Raw genomic sequence first — 24084 nt, forward strand, 5'->3', positions numbered from 1 at the left:
ACACATTTCCAATGTGACTCAGAGGGTTGTCATGGAAACTCAAGGTGGTAATGGCATCGCGGTGACCTTGCTTTTGGCTCAAAGCTACTTGACAGCCTGAAGGAGGGTAAATATACGTCTTTTCTTCCCCTCCTTTTTGTGTCCATTATCATGCTCTTCCTGTCATCATCGCTCTTCCATTTCTTACAGGCTTTCATCAGATTCCCTAAACCTCTCTCACTGTCCGCTTCTCAACCCCCCCAAGCCTTTTATGTCCTCATTTCCTCTATTAGACTGATAATCTGACATTCGTTGTATCCTGAAACAATACTCTAAGAAGAAGACATGCAGATAGCGGAAAGCAGAGGAAGAGGAACTGCTCCTTCCACTACACATCCTCTCATTGCTCATTTTTCATCCTTATTTATTTATTTTTAAAATAAACAGCTTTACATACTTGGATTCGCTCACGAGTGCTTTCATTTTATAGGTCCTATCTATAAAATGCCTGACGGCTGGAGTTGCATGTATCAAACCAAAGTATAAAACATATGGTCGAGAACTTGGATAAGACCGATAAACCGATAAAAAGGACCCATGGATTTTTCAGATGTTATTTAAAACAGCGGTCTGTGTGAAAGTGAGAGCAGAAGTGGGAATGCTATTTTTTTTTCGACGTATGGTCTGCGGTGTGTTCGTCTGCATGTCTCTGACCTGAGAGATGTGGTTAATGGAGGACTCCATGCGGCGCAGCTGCGAGGCTTGGATGTCCAGCAGCTGCAGGACATTGTTGGCTAAGGCATTGATCTGGTAGGCCACGCTGGCCAGGGACTGGGTGGTGTAGGCTTTGGTCTCTTCCAGTGCTTTCCTTTTATCCTGGGCCTGTGCACAAAAAATAAAAATAAATAAGAAAATCAGTTTGTTATATAAATATATACAAGTACAAAATACAACATGACTTTAGTATCCATCTTCTAGCCTGTATTCAGGTCAGGTTTGTGGCGATTGAGAATCAGATCAGCTCAGACATCCACTGCAATGCAAACACTTCTCTTCATTTTCATTTAGAAAAGATTGGACAATTTTCTAATTAAAAAGCACAATTTTCTAATTAAAAAAAAAGCACAAAAACTCCCATTTGAAGCAACACGCAGATTTTAATGAACAGATACTAATTTCAGACCAATGCAGGCTTGTGATGATTTACAGTTTAAATTCATGTGCAAAGATAAATTAGCTTAAAATACCTACAAAATTATATGCAGAGGTACAGATAGTGAAGATTCCCACAAGCAAATGAACCCACTTCTATCTGAACCAACAAACACATCAGGTGTAAGGCTGCAAACCAGTCAACGTGTTCCCAGAAACAGCACTAAACTCCTGGGGTTTGGTGATTATTTAGAGAAACCTCAAAGTAGCACAAAGTAGCCTGCTGCATATTTGTTAGAGACATTTGTGACATAAACGAAAGCTAAAGATCTGTTTTTACAATATGGAAGGAAGCAATGTAGGTCTGATATATCAATAATTTATCATTAATGCCATATTAACCCGCGATAACTTGTATTCCATTATATTTCCAAGTGTTGTGTATTCATGCTCTTGAATGCCAATTTTTTATAATCTTATAATGCTAACCATATTTAGTGACCTTTTCGTAAGTCAGCTTCCAAAACTGCCGAAAATGTTATTTTAAATAAAGCTATGTTACTGTAATACAAATAATGCATTTCATTTTTCTCAGTATCCAAATAAAATAATATTCACCTGTCTGGAGTCTGTGTTAGCAGTAAGGCAGTAAGATATTAAACACCTTGTGCTTAAGCATCTGTTTATATATCCAAGTCATATCATTATATCAACATTGATATTGCTAGTTTTCATATTATTGTGCAGCCCTAAAGCAAGGCCTTTCTTTCTCGTCTGGTTATTATATTGAGAAAGTAGTGTGTGTGTGTGTGTGTGTGTGTGTGTGTGTGTGTGTGTGTGTGTGTGTGTGTGTGTGTGTGTGTGTAATGTGTATGAAATTAATAATAATACATCAGAAATTTACACAGTGCAAAACCTGACAACTCGGGTCACTACGGCGTGTTTTAGTGGATTCAGTTACAAACATTTCTCCCTATATTATAACACAACGCCAGTACATGCTGCCTCTGGCCAGATGACAGATGTGATAAGCTCCAGCTGCTGGCATTACTCAACAGGATAAAGTCTGTGTAGAAAAAGAGCAGACGAATGGGCAGTACACCGACTGGAGAAGGATAATAGAACAAGTTGTGGTAAGTTGTGGTAAAAACCTTGTTTTTAAAAAAGGGCTATGACGCAGAGCTGTGCTCTAAATACAACGTGATGTTTGAACCCCATCCTGTACCACTCTGTCATAAAGCTGAGTCCAAAGAGCAATCCCTAGATGGGAGATGCGTTGCATTGATAAAAGTGGTGAAAAGTGACAGTGACAGAAATGGCTGAGGAGCTGATTGCTGCTTATCGTGATCAAAAGAGCAGAATAAAAGAGAACAAAAGGGAACATTTTCTGCAAGAAGACAGAAAAAAAGAAAAGAAAAGGCCCATGTCGCAACAATTCTCATTATTACTCCTCCTGTGGCAGCATGTGATAAATCCAGAAGCAACCCGTGTGAGTAAAAGCTCCCGCGCTGGGGAGCTGCTTCGCTGGTTAGCCTTGACGGGGTGAGGGTGTGACACTGTTTATTGTGTTCCTTTTAGTGGGAATCAGAGCAGCAGATGTGTTGAGCAATAACTGCCTCAGCAAGGACGAGACATTCCTCCGGAGGGCTTGCTGCTGACGGCCATCTGTTGAAATCATATTCACTAGTGCACACATCTATTACTGGGACATTAGTGTGCAATGTTGGAGATGGTGTAACAGCTGGAGGAAAACACATGGATTCACCAAAACAAACAAACAAACAAACAAAACAAACAAACGTCATATCCATGAGGAGCATTAAAAAAAACGCACGGGGTGTAACTGGTTCAGAAATTATCTGTCAGAGAGAACACAATGTGTAGTGGCAGAGAATTATAAATTAAGTTTCTTAGAAATTAACAAAGGTGTTCCCCAAGGGTCCATTTTAGCACCAGTTTTATTTTCTATCTTTATAAATGATCTAGAAAATGGAATCTATACAGCCAAACTGCATCTTTATGCGGACGATACAGTCTTATACTCGTGTGAATCCTCCCCCACACAGGTGATGGAGGATCTCCAAGCTGCTTTTAAATGCTTACAGACCTCCTTTCTTGATCTAAAACTTGTCCTAAATGATAAGAAAGCCAAACTTATGACACTCACAAGGGCTCGTTCAACACCAATGGACTATATGCATATTGTCACCTTAAAGGGAGCAGTCATAGAAAAGGTTTCATCATACAAATATCTCGGGCTATGGTTGGATGAAAAGCTGTCATTTACAGTACACATTGAAAACCTCACAAGGAAACTTAAATTAAAGTTGGGTTTTTTATTTCGCAACAAACAATGCTTTACTACTGAGGCTAGAAAGAAACTTATTCAAGCTACATTGTTAAGCATTATTGACTATGGTGACATAATATATATGCATGCTGCCTCCTCCTTGCTAAAGAAGCTAGACAGTGTTTACCTGCTTCCCTGTGTTTCATTACCGATGCCAAATGGCTTACTCACCATTGTGTACTTTATCAAATGGTAGGATGGACCTCCCTCTATTTACGGAGGAAAACACATGTACATCTTCATATCATCTTGGGTAAGCTTCCTCCTTACCTTTGTAGTCTCATTTGTCTAGCCTCAAGCAGCTACAATACCAGATCTACTAGATGGCTACTTTTAAAAACTCCCAGAGCACTCACTGAACTAGGCAAGACTTCATTTTCTCACTTTGCTCCATTGGCATGGAATGGTTTACAAGACCTCACCCACTTAAGCACCCTGGTTTCGCTTGGTGAATTTAAATCTTTGTTACAAAACAACTTACTTGAAGAATGTAGTTGTTGTCTGTAGAATGGATATACTGTTTGATGTTGGTTTTTGAGTGATGTATGTTTTATTGTGTATTTTATTGCTGCTGTTGTCTTGGCCAGGTCTCCCTTGCAAAAGAGATCTCGTATCTCAATGGGACTTCCTGGTTAAACAAAGGTTAATAAAAATAAAATGTAGTTTTTGCTGGAAAAGTAGACTTCAGATTACTGAGCGACTCTTGCTGGGTTTTTTCAGAACTGTAGACTTGCATTTCATAAGATGAGATATGAGCTGATTTATTTTTAAGCTGTGATCTGAAAAGCAAACTGCTGAAAAATTGCAGATTCTCCTTGCTTTTTCAACATAGTCACTGGATGCATAAATAACTTCTGAAATAAAAGGATTCTTTTCAGAGGTGCAAACACATTAACTTATGGTAAACCAAGGACAACATGTGATGTTCCTCTGTCCATGTTCTTCAATGGCTGCAGTCCAGAGGGCCAAAGATCAACTAACACACCGTCATGTTGCTTCATCCTGGAATGTTTGCATTCAAAGCTGACGGCTTCATACAGCCGCAGTCGAAAGAAGAAGAAATAGAAAGTTGTATCAAGGACTGGTGATGGTCACCTCCTCCAACACAGTTGGAGGGAATGAAGTCAACTGATTTGCCACTAAAACCCTGACACACTGAGTGGAAAGTGTGGGGGCTGAACTTTTCCAGTTTAGATGAGGTTAAATCTTTAGCCTTGTGTTCATCCTGCAGCAATCAAGAGATATTAGCACAATGTTTTAACACGTGTCATTTGAACAAGAATAAACAATATATTGTAAGTATCAGCTTTGCTTTCCTTTTTTAAACATTTCTGGATAAAGTCCTCTAAGCTGCATGAGCTGCTAGAGATGTGAAGCGAGTTCAGCGGTGGGCGTTAAGAGGACAGATGTGGCCCTTGATTGTATTGCCGCCGACTCCATCTAGGGCCTCCTGCGCTAGTTCACACATCAGCCGTCCACAAATCCTCAAACTAACCAGATTTGTCGCTCAGTTACCCCACCATCTCAACAGACATCCTTCTTCAGCAAAACAATGGCGGTACTGCAGTGGATGTTTAGACGAATGAGAAGCAAGAGTGCTAGAGACGTTTGGCAGAAAAGGAACAAAGTGTGTGCTTGATCAGCGCGGCGGCAGCAGCAGCAGAAAGCTGAGTGTTCACCACCGTGGTGGGAGATGCGAGGAATGAGGTGAGCTCCTGGAGAGCTGCAGCACTCCTGGGGCACTTTATCTCATATTTCTGAGATGAGTAATGCCAGACTGAACGACACTACAGAATATCCCGTCAGTGGAAGACAGGCTGTCGGCACTTCAGTGGGGTTGTAAAAAAGGGGAGCACAGAGGAATGCATGCACAATAAATACGCAGCTGGGAGCTGAGACGAGCAAGATATTCAAAAATGTTTAAAAAAAGCACATGAATACATCAAAAATGACGGCAGTGTGTGAGAAAAAGTTTCAAAAGTCTCGTAAGTGCTGCATGCATGAGGTCAGGTAATGAATTTCTGCAACAATAAAGGGAGTTTAAGTCACATGACAGTCTTTGTTCCCAGGGAAGATTTTCAGGTTCTGCAATGGATATGCACTTGCAAACTGACATCCATCCAGTCTGGCAGGATAATGGCCACAAAAGTGCAGTAATGCTTTTTGAGAGAAGGTGATGCGTTGATTTATTTGTATTATTTAATATCGGAAGTCTTCTTAAGGATGGAAAAGGGTCAGAGGAAACAAGACTGACCCTTTACCCAAATCAAGACCAGAATTACTTTGGGGTGGGGAATATTAAAGATTACTGAATCATCAAATCAAAGTCAAGAAAAGGACTAAAACAAACCAACCTAAATTAAAAAAAAAAAAAAAGCAATAATGAACCAGACTCAATACAGTGTTCCCACTGTTCAGCCTGATCCTGGATTTGCACAGCTGAACACTCTTGCTCTCCCACGCATCGAGATTGAAAACACACCCGACAAACAAAAGTTCAGGAATGTTAGGAATTCCACAACGTGTCGTACATATTTAATCTTTCAAGTGCTGTTGAGGAGTTCAAGTGTCATCTCCAACAGGAGCAGGTTTCCTGTCAGACTCCCATCTTTGCCTCAAACACCCCTCGTCTGCACCGTAAATCCAGCTGAGAGGTCGTAGAGCTCACATGGCACTTTGCTCCCTGTGATGCATCGACCGCTGACCGCTGCAGAGCGGACAGGGTGAGATAAGTGAGAAAGGAGGCAGCCGAGAGCCGCCGCTCTGCGGGTTGTTGTATCGACGCGGACGCCTGACGTCCAGCAGTCGGTTGGCCGTAAGGTAGTCGTTTGATATGAGGCTACAAGACAGACGTGTTTAAGATCTGAGCGAGTGTTAGACAAGCCATTTCCGGATCATTTGCTTTCCCCTGACTTAGTACACAGTGACTCATTATAAAAGAAACGAGAGAAAAACCTGCTTCTTCTGCATTACACTGAATTTTGCTGAGCTATCTAAAGCATCTTATAAATAGTAACAGTTTTTTTTTTTTTTTTATAAGCGAGAAACAATATGCCAGTTTTGGTCAATTTAAGTTTGTTTCATGGCTTGGTTCCATTTTATTTAATCCAAAGTGTGATTTTAAAATCATGCTTGACGAAAACAGGATCTAAAGCCCAGAATCACACGGTTTTGGGGATTGGATTATGCATACATTGTTTCTGCAGGATCAACACTGAGCTAAATCACATAAAAGGTTACGGTTTAGCAAAGATGAATCGTGGACAAAGGTGGAGTGGTGTGGAAGTGCAGAACCTGAGAAAAGGCAAACAATAAATGCAAATTCACCCGGTGTAGGCCATGTCATTCAACAAGTAGTGCACGGGCTCATTCTACAAAACAGGATCTTTTTCCTGTATTTATTTTTATGCTTTAATTTTCCCCACACCAGACACATCTCAACAAGAAGGGGTGAGGAGATGACGCATTCAATTATACTGGGATTTTTATCCAATTGATAAGAAACTGAATGAAAGAGGAAGATTTTACAAGTTTGATGGGAAAGTGAAAAGTGCCACGCATCCTTTTGGGACGATCAACCACCATCTTTACTGGTGGAACCGCAGCAGCTGAGATACAGAAACAATTGAGAACAGGAGGTGAGAGATAACCATGGCCTGCAGCAGGAGTTAGTCTGCAGATTGAGTCAGATATGGTCTGATTTTCAACATGGTTTGAAAGGACAACTGATAAAGAGTGAAACCCACATTTAATGCATCTTTTGTTTGAGAGGCAAAACATTTACGTTGGCACCGTGTTGCATGATGCTAATACTCATGTCGTTGTGGGGTTTAGTTAAGTGTTATTCATTCATCCAGTTCATAGATCAACTAGTACATAAAAAGGAAAATACTTTCTAGTACACTGAACAAAAGGATGTTTGTATCACAGATTGTCCAAATTAACCGCTAAGTTGATTTTCAATAACTATGATCTTAAACTGAAACACCACTGAGTATTCAGACTAGATCCAACATTTCATTAAGGATATTTTAGATTAAAAACCTGTTTCTCTTTTATACTTCTTTCCTTTTTTTATTTTTACAATATAAATACTGCCATTTATGTTTCAAGGTCCTATATTATGCAAATTTAAACCCCTATTCTTAATGATGAAGCAGCTCAACTTGTATTCTGGTGGCTAAAACTTATTTTCCATTCTCCAGTGAGCTTGTTATTTAGCCTCCCTCTGTCCACTGCTGCCCACACAACCAATAAAGGTAGAGTATCTTCTTGAACCAATCAAACACCTAATTGCCTGTGGCATCCCACAGCAACAGGAAGTGGATCACATTTAAGGGGGGTGACCCCACACGGGGAGAGAAGCCTGGGCTTGGTTGATTTGTGCTTGAGGTTAAGAAGACCAATATTGCAATTGATGCCTGTGTGAGCTGAAAGTCATTTTCACAAATAACAACAGTAAACTTCAGGATATTTTCATCAACTTGGTCTTCCTGAAACAGGAAGTAAGGAAACTGTAACTAAGAATGAATTCTAACAAGCACAACCAAGAAGAAATGACAGGGAAAGGGACACCGGGACATGTGACATAAACCTGTGGAGGAAACTTTAATTCTGCCTCGAGGGGAAAAAATCCCTGCAGAGCAATACATGAATTCATAAGTCGTCCTCCTCCTTCGGGGCAGATGGAGGCTGAGTGAAAGGCCATAAGGTCTACCTGACCTTGAAGAACTGCCAGCTCGCCATTAAAAATTCCTTCAGCATGTCAGCGTGGAGACACAAAGGGAAAGTTTGCACATGGAAGAAACTCATTAACCTTTATTGAATGAAAAAGGCAATTGACTCAACCATCCAGTCAGCCACTATACTGAGTGTAGCACTATGTATTTAACTGATAATAAAATACATTTTTAGAGGACTTCCTCCCGATTGCACATTAAGGGAAACTGAAGACTGAAATGACTTAAACTAGAGACTGAATCCTTCATAAAGCCAGACACAAGCAGAAACATTGTCAGTATAAACCCCTACTTTCTAAAATATCCACTTTCTAAGTAGACTGTAACAGATGAGTCTGGACCAAACCAAGTCCATCCCGCTGAGGGGGAGGAGTGACAGGTGGTCGAGAGGATGAATGGGTTCGGCTGGTGGGCTGAGAGCCGCTAGGCCTCTCCACGCTGCACGAAAAACCAGGGCACTCCACAGAGACGAAGAAAGGCGGAGGACGGGGAGGAAATGAGGACGCTGCGAGACGTGGTTCAGTAAAAATAATGAACAATTATAAGATAGAAATGCAATATTAAAAAAATCAATCGCTTAAAACAACACTGTTCCCTTCTTCCAGGGGAAAGTGGCCTAAATCGTCTCAGGAAAACATCCCCAAACAAAGAGAGGAAGGTTATCTGAAGGTAAAGCTGACATCCCTTCTTCCATTTAGGGTCAAACTCTTAATCCCTGGATGGGGCTCATGTCTCATATGTGCATAAATTACCACCCTGGGAGGTCCACACTAGGGCTGTTCGATTTTGCCCAAAAATAAAATCTCGATTTTTTTCTCTCAAAATCCGATTTTCGATTACGATTATTTTGTGAATTGACAAAAGGCAAACAAATGATTAAAAATATGCTGTTTTTTTATTGAACATTTGCCCCATTGGGCTTTAAGTGCAAACTTTGCTCTTATTAAACCAAAAATGATTGAATAAAGTGCAAAACTCTGTAAAATAAGTGGAAAAAAAGTTTTAAAAAATATAATAAAATATAAAATTTTATCTCTGAAAAAAAAAAATCAGCAAATCAGCACTTGCAAACATACAGTAAGTTATATTTCCAATTAAATAAAACAAGACATTTTCTAATTAAACTAAACTGGGTCTTTGCATGCTAAATAATAATGCAACCCATGAAGGAGGTAGAGGTGTGTAATGTCAGTCATTACATTTGCTATTTGCAAGTTTTTTGCAAGGAACACGAGCCGGTCTACCGGTGGCATGTTCCAACGCCCCCTCCTACACTAAAGAGCCTCTCCGATGGGGCACTTGTCCCAGGTATTGAGAGTTCCATCAATCATTAATATGTGTGCAGACAAGGTAAAAAAAAAAAAAAAAGTGAAAAATCGATTTTACGATTTTCACGTTTTAACATCGTTCTAATTACATAATCGCGATTACGATTTAAAATCGATTAATCGAACAACCCTAGTCCACACTATTTTGTTTCAAACTGAAAAACTGTGCATTATGCTGGCTCTGCAAACGGACACATTTCCTGAGCTTGCAACACACAGTCTGACTTCTGACCTTCTGGCTAAATCACCACCCTTCCACTTCCCTTTTCGTTCTAAATGTTTGGTTTCTGCTAAAAACACAGATACCACATCAGAGAAATTGTGCCTCTCATAAAGCTTGATTTGACTATTAATGGAGCCAAGAAACAAGCAGCCACACATCACGTGTGGCTGCTTGTTTCTTGGATCATTTGGTTCATCTGCAACAGCTCATAATGTTGCTCTAAGTGTAATAAAACCTTCCGAGCACAAGGTAATCTGTCTAACACCAGAGATGGACAAATTGCAACCCTAAAACATCTGAAATTCATACCAAGTAGTCAGGGAACACTGTGATACATAAAATTGATAACAACATATTTGAGTCCTAAAATTGTCAATTTACTTGTTTGAATTCAATTCTTCCAGTAAATTGGTCATTTATGAAGAAAAAAAATTCCATCATTTTCTCTTTAAATTGTGCATTTTTTGGTTAAATTTGAGATAAACTGATGAGAATCACTGCTGAGGAAATATCAATATAACAGTTGAACATAGACGTAACCATTGTGAAACCGAAACTACAATACCTAACCCTAAAATAGATATTGAAATGACACGCTCTGAATAGTTTAATAATATTGCTGCTTTGTTATATTTTAGGTACAGACATAGATTAGAGATATGCAAATTCATATAAGAGTATGGCTACCTCAAATACAAAAAAAAAACTACCAATAAATTAGCAACTTTGCCTTAATGTGCCCATTAAACCCTAATTCAACAATGAATATTTAAAATGAGCTTGCAATGTGCCTCAGTAATGCGAGATTCAAAATGTGGCAGCAGAACCAGAGATTAGACCTGGAAGTGATGCTCTCCAATATCCAGCATGTGCTCCCTTTGGCATCATCACCTCTCACTGGAGCGGTTCAGTTTAGTGTGAAATGGTCGGGAAGAGAATTGGCACCCCCAAACTCAGACTACAGCCCAGTCGGATTTGGGTTGAATGTCTTCTCCAAGTTGGACTTGAGCCGCTACCTCAAGAGGGGGATTTTAAATGTGTTGGGTCTCGTTCACGATTTGGGAAAGACTAGAAGGGGAGATGGACCGTGATGTGGTTTAAGTTCTTCCAGTACCAGTTTTTTTCCAATCCGAGTCGAGTAACTGAACTTTGGGTTTTGGCCGATACAAACTCCTGATGTAATACCAGGGTTATTTCTAATTTAGATTTTATTTTCCCCAGTAAATTAAATTATTTTTTTTCCCCTCAGTTTACATCAAATAATGTCTTTGCTGAGGCTTTCCAGCTTTCTTCGGGGAGTTTCTCTCATTTCTGAACAACTCTAGACTTTGCCGGTGCAAGGCAAGGCAAGTTTATTTGTAAAGTGCGTTACAGCAACAAGGCAATTCACATTTAGTGCGGTTAATCCCTCTTTTCTTTGATTAGATAAACCTGTCCTTTGTTGTGTGATGCATCCTTAAATGCTTGATAAAGTACAGTAGCTTTGTTATTTTTAGCAATATTCGTATCACCTCTGGAAACCACAGCCTTGCGTAATGAGCATGCTACAGTTTTTCTGGTAATAATTTCAGACTAAAATAATTAAGCTAAAATTATTTTCCCCCCACATAATGCTAACACTAGCGAGCATAATTATTTAAGTAAAATTGTGGTTTTGCTGGTGTTAGTGGCTTAAAACATTTAAGCTATGTTGGGCTGAAGAATTTTTATTTACAGGACTGTCTCAGAAAATTAGAATATTGTGATAAAGTTCTTTATTTTCTGTAATGCAATTAAAAAAACAAAAATGTCATACATTCTGGATTCATTACAAATCAACTGAAATATTGCAAGCCTATTATTATTTTAATATTGCTGATTATGGCTTACAGTTTAAGATTAAGATTCCCAGAATATTCAAATTTTTTGAGATAGGATATTTGAGTTTTCTTAAGCTGTAAGCCATGATCAGCAATATTAAAATAATAAAAGGCTTGCAATATTTCAGTTGATTTGTAATGAATCCAGAATGTATGACATTAAATCACAATATTAAAATTTTCTGAGACAGTCCTGTAGACGGAAATTGCATTTACATCTCAGATGTAAGTCGCTTTGGATAAAAGCATCTGCTAAATGTAGTAGTAGTTCAAAATGTAAGCTCATAATGGAAATTTAAACATGTTTTTGTCAAGTTTGATAAATGCAACGTACTTCAAAAGTCAGTGGATAATCAATTCAAATAATAATGAACAATTTTTTTTTTTTAATAATCTAGCAGCCATTATTGCAGTTGTAGTGGAAAATAGTTAAAGAAAAGTTAAAAGGGAAATATTGCTGATTTATACATTAAGTATACAGTAAAACTGGTCACCATGCAAGGTCACGCGAGGACTGATCCAACCAACTTTGGAAATAGTTTATTCAATAAAGTTTAAGAAGTATCCAGAACTATTAGAGCCTCCGCTCTACTTAACTACAGTCTAGAGCCGTCTTGGTGCGTCCTGCCAACACGGCCAGGTGGCCCACTTTGCATACAGGACGTGTCCTTGTCACAGTCGGAGGCTAAACATACTTGCATAAATAAAAGTTTAAAGAGAATTAAAAAAAATAAAACAACAACAAAAACATTCCTACAATGTACAGATTAAAACAGTAATTTGTATAAAAGCAAATTCTTACACCGATCACAACAATCTGTGTGAAAAGGTCTTTGTGCCTCTATTATTAGGCCACTTCCTGACAAAGACAGAAGGCATTTCCAGGGAGCCAATCTTCAGAGTCAGCAGGGCAAACAGGAAACATAACTCTGACCCATAACTCTGTGTCATCCCACACACACACACGCACACACACACACACACACACACACATTCTCAAGTAAAGAAAGTGGGACAGGGATCCATGTTTGGCTACGCCATCTGCTTCAGCTCACTGATCTGCACCACAGTCCGCACTAAACACGACGGCAAAGCCTCCAAGAGAGGAGAAGGGATGGAAGTGTGAAGCCGGAGCTGCTCGGGAGGAGGAGGAGTCGTTCAGGCTGAGACATGTTGATATGAGTGTGTTTCGGTCGGTGGTGAGCAACATTGTGTGCATGTATGTGTTTCCATCAGAGGTGGCCTATCTGCAGCAGACAGAGAGGGTTTATGGAAACTGCACTTAGTCTGACACCCACCACACACACACACACACACACACACACACCTCCAAACATGTACTGAAAGGCTTAAAATCCTGCTTTTTGTGCCAGCACTTTGAACAAGGTGCCCTGATAGAGTAGAGACAGGATCAGTCAGACACACCACAGAAGTTTATGTAGCTGAAATTAGAGCTGGATTTACAATAGTGTTCAGTGGAGGCATCATTCACTCCTGCTGCACTCTTTATTCTCATCCCTAAAAAAAAAATGATGGCATTTAAAGACATCATAAATGGGTTCTGTGCCTATTTTTGGCAATCTTTAGTGAGCCAAAAGTAGGCCATAGTAGTAATGGTGCCAATAAAATTAATTCAGTTTTTATTCTCAATGAACATTTGTTTTTACATATGATGCTATTCTTGGTGCAACAAAAAAAAAAAAGGCGAGATTGTCAACTTAGTACAAAGAGTGATAACACTAAACTCAATTTCTCCAAGTCCACATGGTTATTAGAAAGTAGGGCTGGGCGATATATCGAGATTTTAATATATATCGATATATTTTCAAACACGATATGGTACGAGACAATATCGTTTATATCGATTTAGCGATTTTTTTTTTTACATTTTTTTTTTTTATGATTTTGATATAGCTTATTTTGTGACAAATTGACTTGAATGTTTTATTTGAGATTTGCACAAATGTTTTGTTATTTGCACAACTGTCAACCTCAGTGGAAAAGTCTGCCTGTTACTGTCTACATTGTATTAATTGCACAGTGTATTTTAATTTAATTGTTATGCAGGAAAGGGATATTTGTTTTATTTTATTCAAGAAGCATTTTTATTCTATATATGCAGGCAGTTTATTTTTATTTCATTTGTTTTATACATTTTGATATTGTGCAGACCTCTGTTAATAAATGTACCTGTGTGACATTTGGCATGAGGCTTTGTATTAAAACTGACTGTTTTTTTAAGGGTTTGCCTCAGAAAAAAATGAAGCTAACAGAGATGCTAACAGAGATGCTAACAGAGAAGCTAACAGAGAAGCTAACAGAGATGCTATGCTATAATGCTTTGGAGGAAACCCGAATTATGGCACAGAAAAAATATCGAGATATATATCGAGTATCGCCATTTAGCTAGAAAATATCGAGATATGACTTTTGGTCCATATCGCCCAGCCCTATTAGAAAGTGATGCACCAGTTTAAAGTAGCATCCGTTTTTCGTTTTTGCAGCGTACAAAATCGCTGTCGACATGCGACAACAGTCAATCGCCTGTGTTCCTACAATTTCAGTCCGGTTGTCGCTCAACGTGCCTACATCACAAGCTTTGATTCTTTGGTTGCGTCTATCCAACAGTATTCACAGACAGCTTCTTCTGCGACTGCATGTGGCCCCACTCCCCGGTAATCCAATACTACGTTTACACTGCAAGCTTTAGCCTTCAATTCAGATTTTCTTTCCACATAATTTTTTAGAGTGACCTGCATCAGACGCCAGTGTAAACCCAACGGCCTGATCTGACATCGTCATGTTTCAGACAGCAATATGGATCAAGAGAAACAGGAAAACGTCTTGGTAAATGAGGTCAATGTTGGGGGTAAAAGAATGTGCGACTGTTACTTGGTAGGAAAGTGGGTACATGTTTCAGAACATAATGGTGACTAAAAGATAAAATGATGGTACAGCCATTGTTTGGACCCCAAATACTGTATGTATAAGGTCTAAAACGTTGCTGTCCCTCTACTGAGTCCCTTGATAAATGCCTTTCTCCATTTCCCACGGTCTTTTTCCTCTTCCTGTGCATGATAATGGCAAATGTTGATCAACTGAAGTCAAAGCTGTGCTGAATTCTGATATGGACCATGTTGCACATTTCAAGAAAAGATTTGATCTGCATCTGATTTTGACTCAAACTTGATCATAAAATACAAGATTCCATGTTGTTTCTGTTATTTCCAAAGGCTCTGCTTTATTTGCTGGTTATACTGGGTTTCCGCTGGTAAATAAATCCACATTTTTTCCCATCTGGGTAAGGCTTCAAATGTGATTGTATTTACAACGATGCTGGACCACAACCCAACTGTAGGGGGGCCCCAAGAGCCAAAAAATAAATAAAAAGTCCACTTATCTGCTTTAAATCAGGACAGGAGAGCTGATAAAATGTCCTGGTTTGGGTTATGACAACAAGCAATGCTTTATGGGTTTTAAAAAACAGCCAAACTAAAATAAAGAGGACTGTGTTTCTTCTCCACACGCCAAAAATAAACCAATGGTATCAAATCTCATCTAACATCATCTGTTAAAGATTATTACATCTTCTCTACTCTGGACAACTGGATACCAACCCTGCCTTTCTGTTAAACCACATCTGCAAACATGAGTTGTGATATACTGTTTCTGACAGTAATGTGTCACTGTTAAATCTGTGTCATGTTGAAGCTGCATTTGGTGAATCCAGAATGAGGGAAACCCCTATTCAGTTCACTGCCTGATCTAGCAGACCCTGCCTTTAAAAAATGTCAGGAAAACTAATCTGCTTGAACGTGGGACAAAGTTGTGAGAAAAAAAACTGATGTCCTGGAAGGGGCCTGGTATTCCAGGAGACCTCAGAGCTGTGTCTTACAGCTCAAAAAAACAAAACCATCCGAGGACGAGGAAGGAAACTAAATTACAGGGAGTCATTGGGGACTAGAGCTTGAATGGACACACCCTCTGGAGCTGATATGGTGGGTTCCTGCTAGAAAATAAGCTTGTTTTTTTCTCTGAATATGGCCCACTGTCTATTTTTGAACTGGCTTACCACAGATACTCTGAGTAATTGTCACGTTTTGTGGTCAACTTGCAGCTTTCATGTACCACCAAACAGCCATCATTACTTTATGAATAAAAGGTAAACACACACGTTTTCACTGCATTAATCTAAAGCATTTCTAAAACATTATAAGGGAGCATGAGAACCTGCAGAAATCTCAGGAGGAAAAACAGCAAGTCAACCCAAATATGCTTTTATTACTCTACCTAAAACTAGATACTCTCTAATGTTTTCTATGGCAATAATCTTAATGTATATGCATTATAATAAACAGTACTCGAGTTGTAAAAAAAAAACAGGGGGATTTTATCATATGGGGACAGATAATTTGTGCTGATTACAAATAATATAATATATCACAAATAAAAGCACTGACCAAAACACCTGCAGAAATACTGCAGGAATGACATAGCAGCAGTTAAATGCAGCCTTCTGTAAGCTTTAAATATCCACTGGGCTTACATCAAATACATCAAAACACAACAATAAAAAACAGTTTTCTGAACTTATCAATATGACTCTGTCCTTCACAGGATAAGTAAAATGGATCACTGCAAAAACTCTAAATCTTAACAAGAATATTTGTCTTATTTCTAGTTAAAATGTCTCATTTTAGTAAAAAAAAAAATCTCATTACACTTAAAACAAGACTCATCACTGGAAAAAACTATTTTCACCTGTTTCAAGTAGATTTTCACTTGAAATAAGTAGAAAAATCTGCCAGTGTAACAAGATTTTTTTGCTTGTAATGAGAAGATACATTTTCCTACTTATTTCAAGTGAAAATTTACCTGAAACAGGTGAAAATTGTCACATTTTTCTGGTGTTATTTTTCTGGTAATGACTCTAAATGTTGAAATAGCAGTAAAACCACATTCATTGATGAAATGACATAAGGGATGGAAAGGGGGGATGGCAGTTTTACAGGGGGAAGGATTTTGACCATTTTTATTTCAGGGGGGATGCCATCCCCCCTCATCCCCCCTCAACTCGAGTACTGATAATAAATGTATAAAGAGCATTGCACCAGCGAGTGATTTCAGCTCCATAATGCAGACATCCTAGTACCCTAGTATAATGCAATCCCAATAGGCACTTAAACTGGTTTTGTGGTGTTGGATGGTGAGTTTAATGACATCATGGAGTGTAAAGGACTGCTATTACTGTGATATTTATGTAGGCTATCAGTTTTACCACTCTAGTGGTTACTGGAAATGGAAACTACAATAACTTTCTTGCTGCTGGATTGATATAAAATAATGTTTAGACCTGCTGTGAAACACCCAGGCCTGCTCATCGTGAGAGTTGAAGCAGTTTTGAACTGACCTAGTAGTGCCATCATAAAAAAAAAAAAAAAAAAAGTAGACACACCCTGTGTGTAAACGAAATAAATGTGATCAATGGTGAGAGAGTAAGAGATAGGAAGCTGAAATATCCCGACGCAGTGAAAGCATCGTCGTCAAATCGTTTGTTATTACTACTCGGGAGATTTTAAAGCTCATTCCCGAGTCGAGTTTCTTTATCCACACATTTCCTGTCCCATGCACCATTCAATCCGCAGCTTTTGGCGAGAAAAAGGCGGACAAGAGAGGGGGAATTGCGGGACTTACCTGGACATAATTGTTCTCGCAGTAGTCTGCTACTCTGGTCAGGTTTTGGTAACTCTCTACAAGCGCTCTTTTCCCGGCCGGGATCTCCTCATCTAACAGCATTTGTAGCTCTGCCATCTTACATCTCTCCGCAGGACCTCCCTTCCCTCTGACTTCCCTTTGATTGAAACGGCCACTAGCTCAGCTCTGCCGAGAAAAAACTCTCCTCTGCCTGCTATTGTGGGATTCCTGTCCTCCAGACGAAGATCGTCTGTGCTGCACAGAGGAATCACTCGGACCAGAAAAATGACTCGCGCTTGAATGACATCATGATCTCAGTCATAAAGCAAGGCCTAGGCCGGATTATCCATATACTTTTTTATTTTTTTTAATTAAATACATGACATTTCAATTCAATTCAATTCAATTCATATTTATTACGAACAATAAACATAACATTACGACGGAGTATTAGGGCCATACAAAAAAACAAAAAAAGGAAATTACGAGAATAAAGTCATAATGTAATGAGAATAAAGTCGTAAAATTACGAGAATAAAGTCATAATGTAATGAGAATAAAGTCGTAAAATTACGAGAATAAAGTCATAATATTACGAGAATAAAGTCGTAAAATTACGAGAATAAAGTCATAATATTACGAGAATAAAGTCGTAAAATTACGAGAATAAAGTCATAATATTACGAGAATAAAGTCGTAATATATTATAAATATATAAATATAACATAACACAAGATGCTCAATATTCCTCATTTTAACACAGGGAGAAGAAGCTCTTCCTGTTAGAGTTCTCATAAATTATATTCTCATAATATTACGACTTTATTCTCGCAACATTACGACTTTATTCTCGTAATTTTACGACTTTATTCTCGTAATATTACGACTTTATTCTCATAATATTACGACTTTATTCTATTACGACTTTATTCTCGCAACATTACGACTTTATTCTCGTAATTTTACGACTTTATTCTCATTATATTATGACTTTATTCTCGTAATTTCCAATGTTTTTTGTCTTAGTTTGGCCCTAATACTCCGTCGTATAACATAAGTTACCTGCGTACAACATAAAATTAAACAAATACCTTTTATCAGGTTTATCAGGTGCAGGTTCAAAATACAAATTGATTCGTCAACACTCGAAAGGGAGTGGGAAGAAGAAAATGTATTTAATCCCACCCCTGTTTCTCATTAACAACTTGACAGATTTTTTTTTAAGGCTTCCTCCTGTCTCAACATTTTAACCAAAGAAAATGAAAAAAAGACCTATATCAAATTATAAAAACAATTTTTTTCTACAGTTCACCTCACCTAAATTCACACACATTGTGGCCACAATGCGTGCAAATCCAGGAACAATGTATATAGTAATATTTATAGTTAACCGTTAACTTATATTTATAATAAACCGTTAACTTATATTTATAATAACATTTAAATAAAATAAAAAAAATGCAACAAAGTCCATCATACAAGGCGTAACTAAGGATATCAGTCTTCTAAATTAGTGGGAAAATGTCTTAACACTTCATACATTTGTTGTGCTTTTTTTCAGTTATTAGTTTTTTGTTGTTTTTTATTACATCAAGTGGACATAATACAAATACAAGTACAAACAACAACGAAAGACAACATCGAGTATCAATGATATGTATCTAGATGTGTGTGTGTGTGTGTGTGTGTGTGTGCGTGCGTGCGTGCGTGCGTGCGTGCGTGCGTGCGTGCGTGTGTGTGTGTGTGTGTGTGTGTGTGTGTGTGTGTGTGTGTGTAAATAATGTAATGAACGATAAATAAATAAATTAAGAATATTAATTTGAAAAATAAATAAATAGATAATTATCATGTAAAGTGATATAATATAGCAAGATATAATATAAAGTAATATATGTAATACTATCATAGTATACAATAATATAATAATATTATAATATAACATAATAATATTAAAATATAACATAACAAAATGATATCACCATACTATAATATAAACCAATATAATAATACTATAATATAACATCCTATGAGATCTCATAACATAATATAATAATACACTATAAAACAATATATCATGATAATGCCAAGAATAATTATTAGAATTAGAATTGGTAATATATATATATATTGTAATGAGGGGCGAGGTCGGACCGGGGCATCAGGGAGGCGAGCAGGGCGCCCCCCCACCAGACTCCAAGTTGCCCGATTATTAGTTTCAGTTTCAGTTATTAGTTTTAAAGATTTTAAATATAATCCAAATTCATTTAAAAAAACAACAAATTTGGGGGATGACTTTAATATACATTTTTATGGAAAAAGAATTTGGCTAAACAGAGAATTACATTACAACACAGTTCATCACTTTTGTTTTGTAAAAACATGCCAAATGTTATATTATCAATATCTCTAAGATTATACTGAACCGGACGAGCGCCCAGGGGTACCAGCCAATGAGGGGGCACCAAATTAAATGACTAACTGGACCATATATGTCATATTTTGTTATTTTTCTCTATATATTTGCTGGAAGAGGAGCAAACAGGTACAGCAGTAACCAATGATATAATAAAATTATATAATAATAATAATAATAATAATAATAATAATAATGATAATGATAATGATAATGATAATGATAATAATAATAATAATAATAATAATAATAATACAATAAAAAGAATTGCATTTGAGTGAGTGCCTTAACAACTTAAAAACCTTAGATCTAACAGCCTACACATTGCTATTTTATTAGTGTGCTGTTCCCCACCTTCACATCAGCTCATTCAGTAGCCTGTTTGATTGTTTAGTCACATGCTGTAATAGTTTTGCATGTAGTCTTCAGACAGGCCATATATGATGGAAATGATGATAGTTAATATGTGGTGTTACATTGGCATTGGGTTGCATTCTGATTGGAGCATCAGTGTATTATGGTGTTTGTAGACTCATGTCTATCTGTGGTGTTACTCTCAGTGGTTGCTTGTCTTACATTTATTTGTAGTATGAGTGTTGAGCATGTACTTCAACAATAGGTTCATGTAAATCTATGTTCTTTATAACCATAGTAAATTTCCCTTTTTTACCGTAAAACGTAGAAGGAGGGGGGCACTTCAAGTGTGGTCCCCCCTGGGGAACCACTGAGTTAATCCAGGACTGCAAACAAACAAAAAATAAACAAGAACGGCTTGCAAATAAATGCATATTTATAATTAATTGCTCAAATCAAAATATTCATATTCAATTTCATTTCTGAAAACTTTCTATCTATATTTGCATTGCAGTACTAGTGCAGTAATATTTGATTGTGCGTTGTCTTAAAACATTAAAAATTATGTAATTATTATTCAAAACAAGGCTCAAATCAATATATTCATATTCAATTTCATTTCTGAAAACTTTCTATCTATAGTTGCAATGCAGTACTAGTGCCGTAATATTAGATTGTGTGTTGTCTTAAAACATTAAAAATTATGTAATTATTATTCAAAACAAGCAGCCATACTTTAATTGGCAAAAATAAAAAAAATAACTTGTTACATACAGAAAGTGGGTGGCTGTTGCTCGGATAAAACTAAATCAAATAAGAGGGAACTAGCAAAAATAATATAATAGTGAATGTCTTGCTCTTTCAACTCATAAAATAAAATAAACATGTAAAATAACAGTGAAACCTCTATTTTCCAACTCTTAAAAGTAAAATAATAAAACAAAACGAGAATTCCTACAGATACAATAGGGCCTTCGCACTGTCAGTGAAAATGCTTTGGTCTTTCAATCAATCAATAAAATAAAATGAGAAGTGAAACCTCTTGCATTTCCGACTTGAAAACCTATCACGCCTCCAGCTGGAAAAAAAGAGTTGGGATTTTCACTAAAGCATGATGGGATATGTAGTTTTACAGTATGTTTTCTGGATAACATTTCAGGAAACCATTTTTTTAAACACGTTTTTTTTTCAACACAAACGATAAACATATTGCGTTTAATGAAAACCCGCTTGCTAGAGGTTAAATTAAATACGAAATAATGTTTTTTTCACCGGACACTGAGGGCTGTGGGAATTTGTAGGAACTGTATTGTAATCAGCAGAAAACTACATTTCACAGAGTACACCGTTGCTTAGCTGTATATGCTGTTCATGGCGTCTGGCCGAGGGCTAAGGACAAGTCGATTTCTTACCAACAGATCAATTTAAAGGTAAGCATCTTCAGCTCAGAGCTTTGACTTCGAAAGTTTAGAGGTAAATAAAGCATTTGGCGTAGATAACCACAAAGCAGAAGCTTTGTCCTGTGCGATAGTGTTTGTCCTAGAAGATACACATCTGCCTCCTCTTACTGGCTGTCAAAACAGAAGCAATTTCAACCCTGTAACTGAGACGTGTTTCTTGCTTTGTGGTGATGTTTTTTTGTGTTTTTTGTGTTTTTTTTGTGTGTGCCTGGCATCTGCAGGTGTTTTAGTTTTCTCTCCATGGAGGTGGAGTGTGTCGGCGTGGAGGAGGAAAGGCGGCTGACCCAGTTGAGGTTTGATGCTGCCGTGAAAGTGATCAAGAGTTTGCCCCCGGATGGTACGTGAACGCACCAGCAAACAGCTGGCACCAGTTTAACCAGTTCAACCAGAATGTGCTCAGATCTGGCGAGTTGCACGCCAGATCTTGGGTCTAGAGCGGTTTAAAAGTAATCCACTTTGCTTGCAGCAGACAGGGCAGCTTTGCCATCAGCAAACACCAGTGGTGGACAGTAAAGGAGTAAATTTACTGAGTACTGTACTTAAGTACATATCCAGAGGATTTGTACTTTACTTGAATATTAGATTTCTTTGGTACTTATTACCAGTTATTATCAGTTTTTACAGAACAATGTCATTGTTTTTAATCAAGTGTCATTCTTGTCATGAATTCTTTTTAGCTTTCTGATCCTTGTATGTTTTATGTTTGTTTTTTGTTTTGATATTTTTTTATTTTTTGTAAAGTTAGTTGTCCTTGTATGTATTTTCTTTTATATGAAACTGAATTTATTTTTTTGATGCTATCTTGACCAGGACTCCCTGGCAGAAGAGATATTGTATCTCAATGGGACTTTCCTGAATAAATAAAGGATAAATAAAAAATTGCTCTTACTTGAATACATTTCCAAGACAAATATTTTAACTTTTACTCGAGTAAATTTCTAGGAAGGCTGAAAAGTACTAGTTACTTTCAGGTCTGCTCTTTTTTCTTCTTCCCTAAAATCCTATTGGACACAAGCTGTTTTTGTCAAAGGAGGAGACCTATCACAGTGCACGCTCTCCACTGGGATGTACGTAAAGCGGAAATACGTCAAGCCTCCTCAAAACGATACCGCCAAAGTAGCCTGCGTTTGTCAAGACAGAGCCGCAACAACGGCTACGCCTGCGTCAGGAGAAGAAAGACAATCCGCTGAGTCGTCTGAGTCTGATAATGAGTCGGACTCGGAGCAGGGACTTTCACAAAATCCTTGGCCGTATCTTAACTCAATGTTTGAGTTCGACCGAGTAAAAAACGAGGGAACAGACAAACCACAGACATTTATTTTCAAATGTTTATTGTGTCTGCCGAAGCAGAAATACCTCTCTGCTTTCAACAACTCATCATCGAATTCTCAGAAACAAGAGTTAAAAGATCCTTAAATTAATTTAGAAAAAATATAGTAATTTACTGATGTGGAAAATAAGAAATTTACTCTTACTCTTACTTTTACTTAAAGTAAATTTAAAAGCATTTACTTTTGGACACTTAAGTACCTTTTTAAAAGCAAGTATTTTTCTACTCTTACTCGAGTAATATTTTGACTGAGCTACTTTTACTTGTAACAGAGTAAAGTACTCTGTCCACCTCTGGAAAACACCATCCCTTCAACTGTATGCAAGCAAAATATTACAGTTTCCACTTCATTTTTGTGATCAGAGTTTCTCTCTCCTCAGGTCCCTTTCAGCCCTCAAATGACATGATGTTGAAGTTCTACAGTTATTATAAACAAGCTACGATTGGAGAATGCGATATACCCCGACCTGGCTTCTGGGACGCAGTCGGCAAAGCTAAATGGTTAGTAAATGTCTTCCACAGGGAACATTTTACAGCAGGATTTATCATGCATTTTCTCTGGACATCTTGTATCTGACACATTGACACACTTAAAGGTCAAGAGGAGCACACTCTGTACTGAGATCCAGTGTTTTTTCAGTAAATATGCAGATAACGCTTGGAACAGTGTTGTCACTTGTTCACATTGCAGAAAATGTTGCATCTTAACCGCTTTGATCTCGGCAGAAAGGCAAGGCAAGTTTATTTGTATAGCACAATTCAACACAAGATAATTCAAAGTGCTTTACATCAACATTAAAAGCAGCAAGACACAATTAAACAGTAAATAACAAATAAAATGATAAGAAAAGAGGTAAAATTATAAAAAGCACAAGTTAAGTACAGATGGTAAATATTTAATTTAAGAGTACGCTTCAGTAAACGGTAATGTTTTTAGGCCTGATTTAAAGGATCTACAGTTGGAGCAGACCTCAGGTCTACAGGAAGTTTGTTCCACCGGTGAGGAGCAGAATAACTGAACACTGCCTCACCTTGCTTGGTTCTGGTTCTTGGGAACCACAACAAACCAGATCCAGATGAACCTCAGGGGTCTGGGAGCTTCATAGGAACTAACAGATCAAGCATGTATTTTGGTCCAAGACCATTCAGGTCTTTGTAGACCAGCAGTAAGATTTTAAACTCTATCCTTTGACTCACTGGAAG

General features: G+C 37.7%; 2 protein-coding genes across 11 annotated transcripts in view; one reads left to right on the forward strand and one right to left on the reverse strand.

The window, feature by feature from the left end:
* abi1a (abl-interactor 1a) overlaps positions 1–17567 on the reverse strand; it is a 64377-nt gene extending 46810 nt beyond the window's left edge. For all 8 annotated transcript variants that reach the window (XM_061713346.1, XM_061713343.1, XM_061713340.1 and 5 more), the window contains exons 1-2: positions 17325–17567; positions 694–861 (exon numbers count right to left, since the gene is read on the reverse strand). In XM_061713346.1, coding sequence (XP_061569330.1) covers positions 694–861; positions 17325–17441 — 285 coding nt within the window. In that variant the 5' untranslated portion in view covers positions 17442–17567. The remainder of the gene's footprint in view (positions 1–693; positions 862–17324) is intronic.
* acbd5a (acyl-CoA binding domain containing 5a) overlaps positions 1–24084 on the forward strand; it is a 171144-nt gene that overhangs the window by 141123 nt on the left and 5937 nt on the right. The window contains exons 1-3 of one of the 3 annotated variants that reach the window (XM_061713922.1): positions 21280–21521; positions 21773–21888; positions 23262–23382. In XM_061713922.1, coding sequence (XP_061569906.1) covers positions 21792–21888; positions 23262–23382 — 218 coding nt within the window. In that variant the 5' untranslated portion in view covers positions 21280–21521; positions 21773–21791. Of the gene's footprint in view, positions 1–21279; positions 21522–21770; positions 21889–23261; positions 23383–24084 lie in introns of those variants that run through there. The other 2 variants (XM_061713924.1, XM_061713923.1) reach the window with 2 other exon arrangements.

The sequence above is a fragment of the Cololabis saira genome, chromosome 22 (assembly GCF_033807715.1).
Source record: "Cololabis saira isolate AMF1-May2022 chromosome 22, fColSai1.1, whole genome shotgun sequence".
NCBI classification, from domain to species: Eukaryota; Metazoa; Chordata; class Actinopteri; order Beloniformes; family Belonidae; genus Cololabis; species Cololabis saira.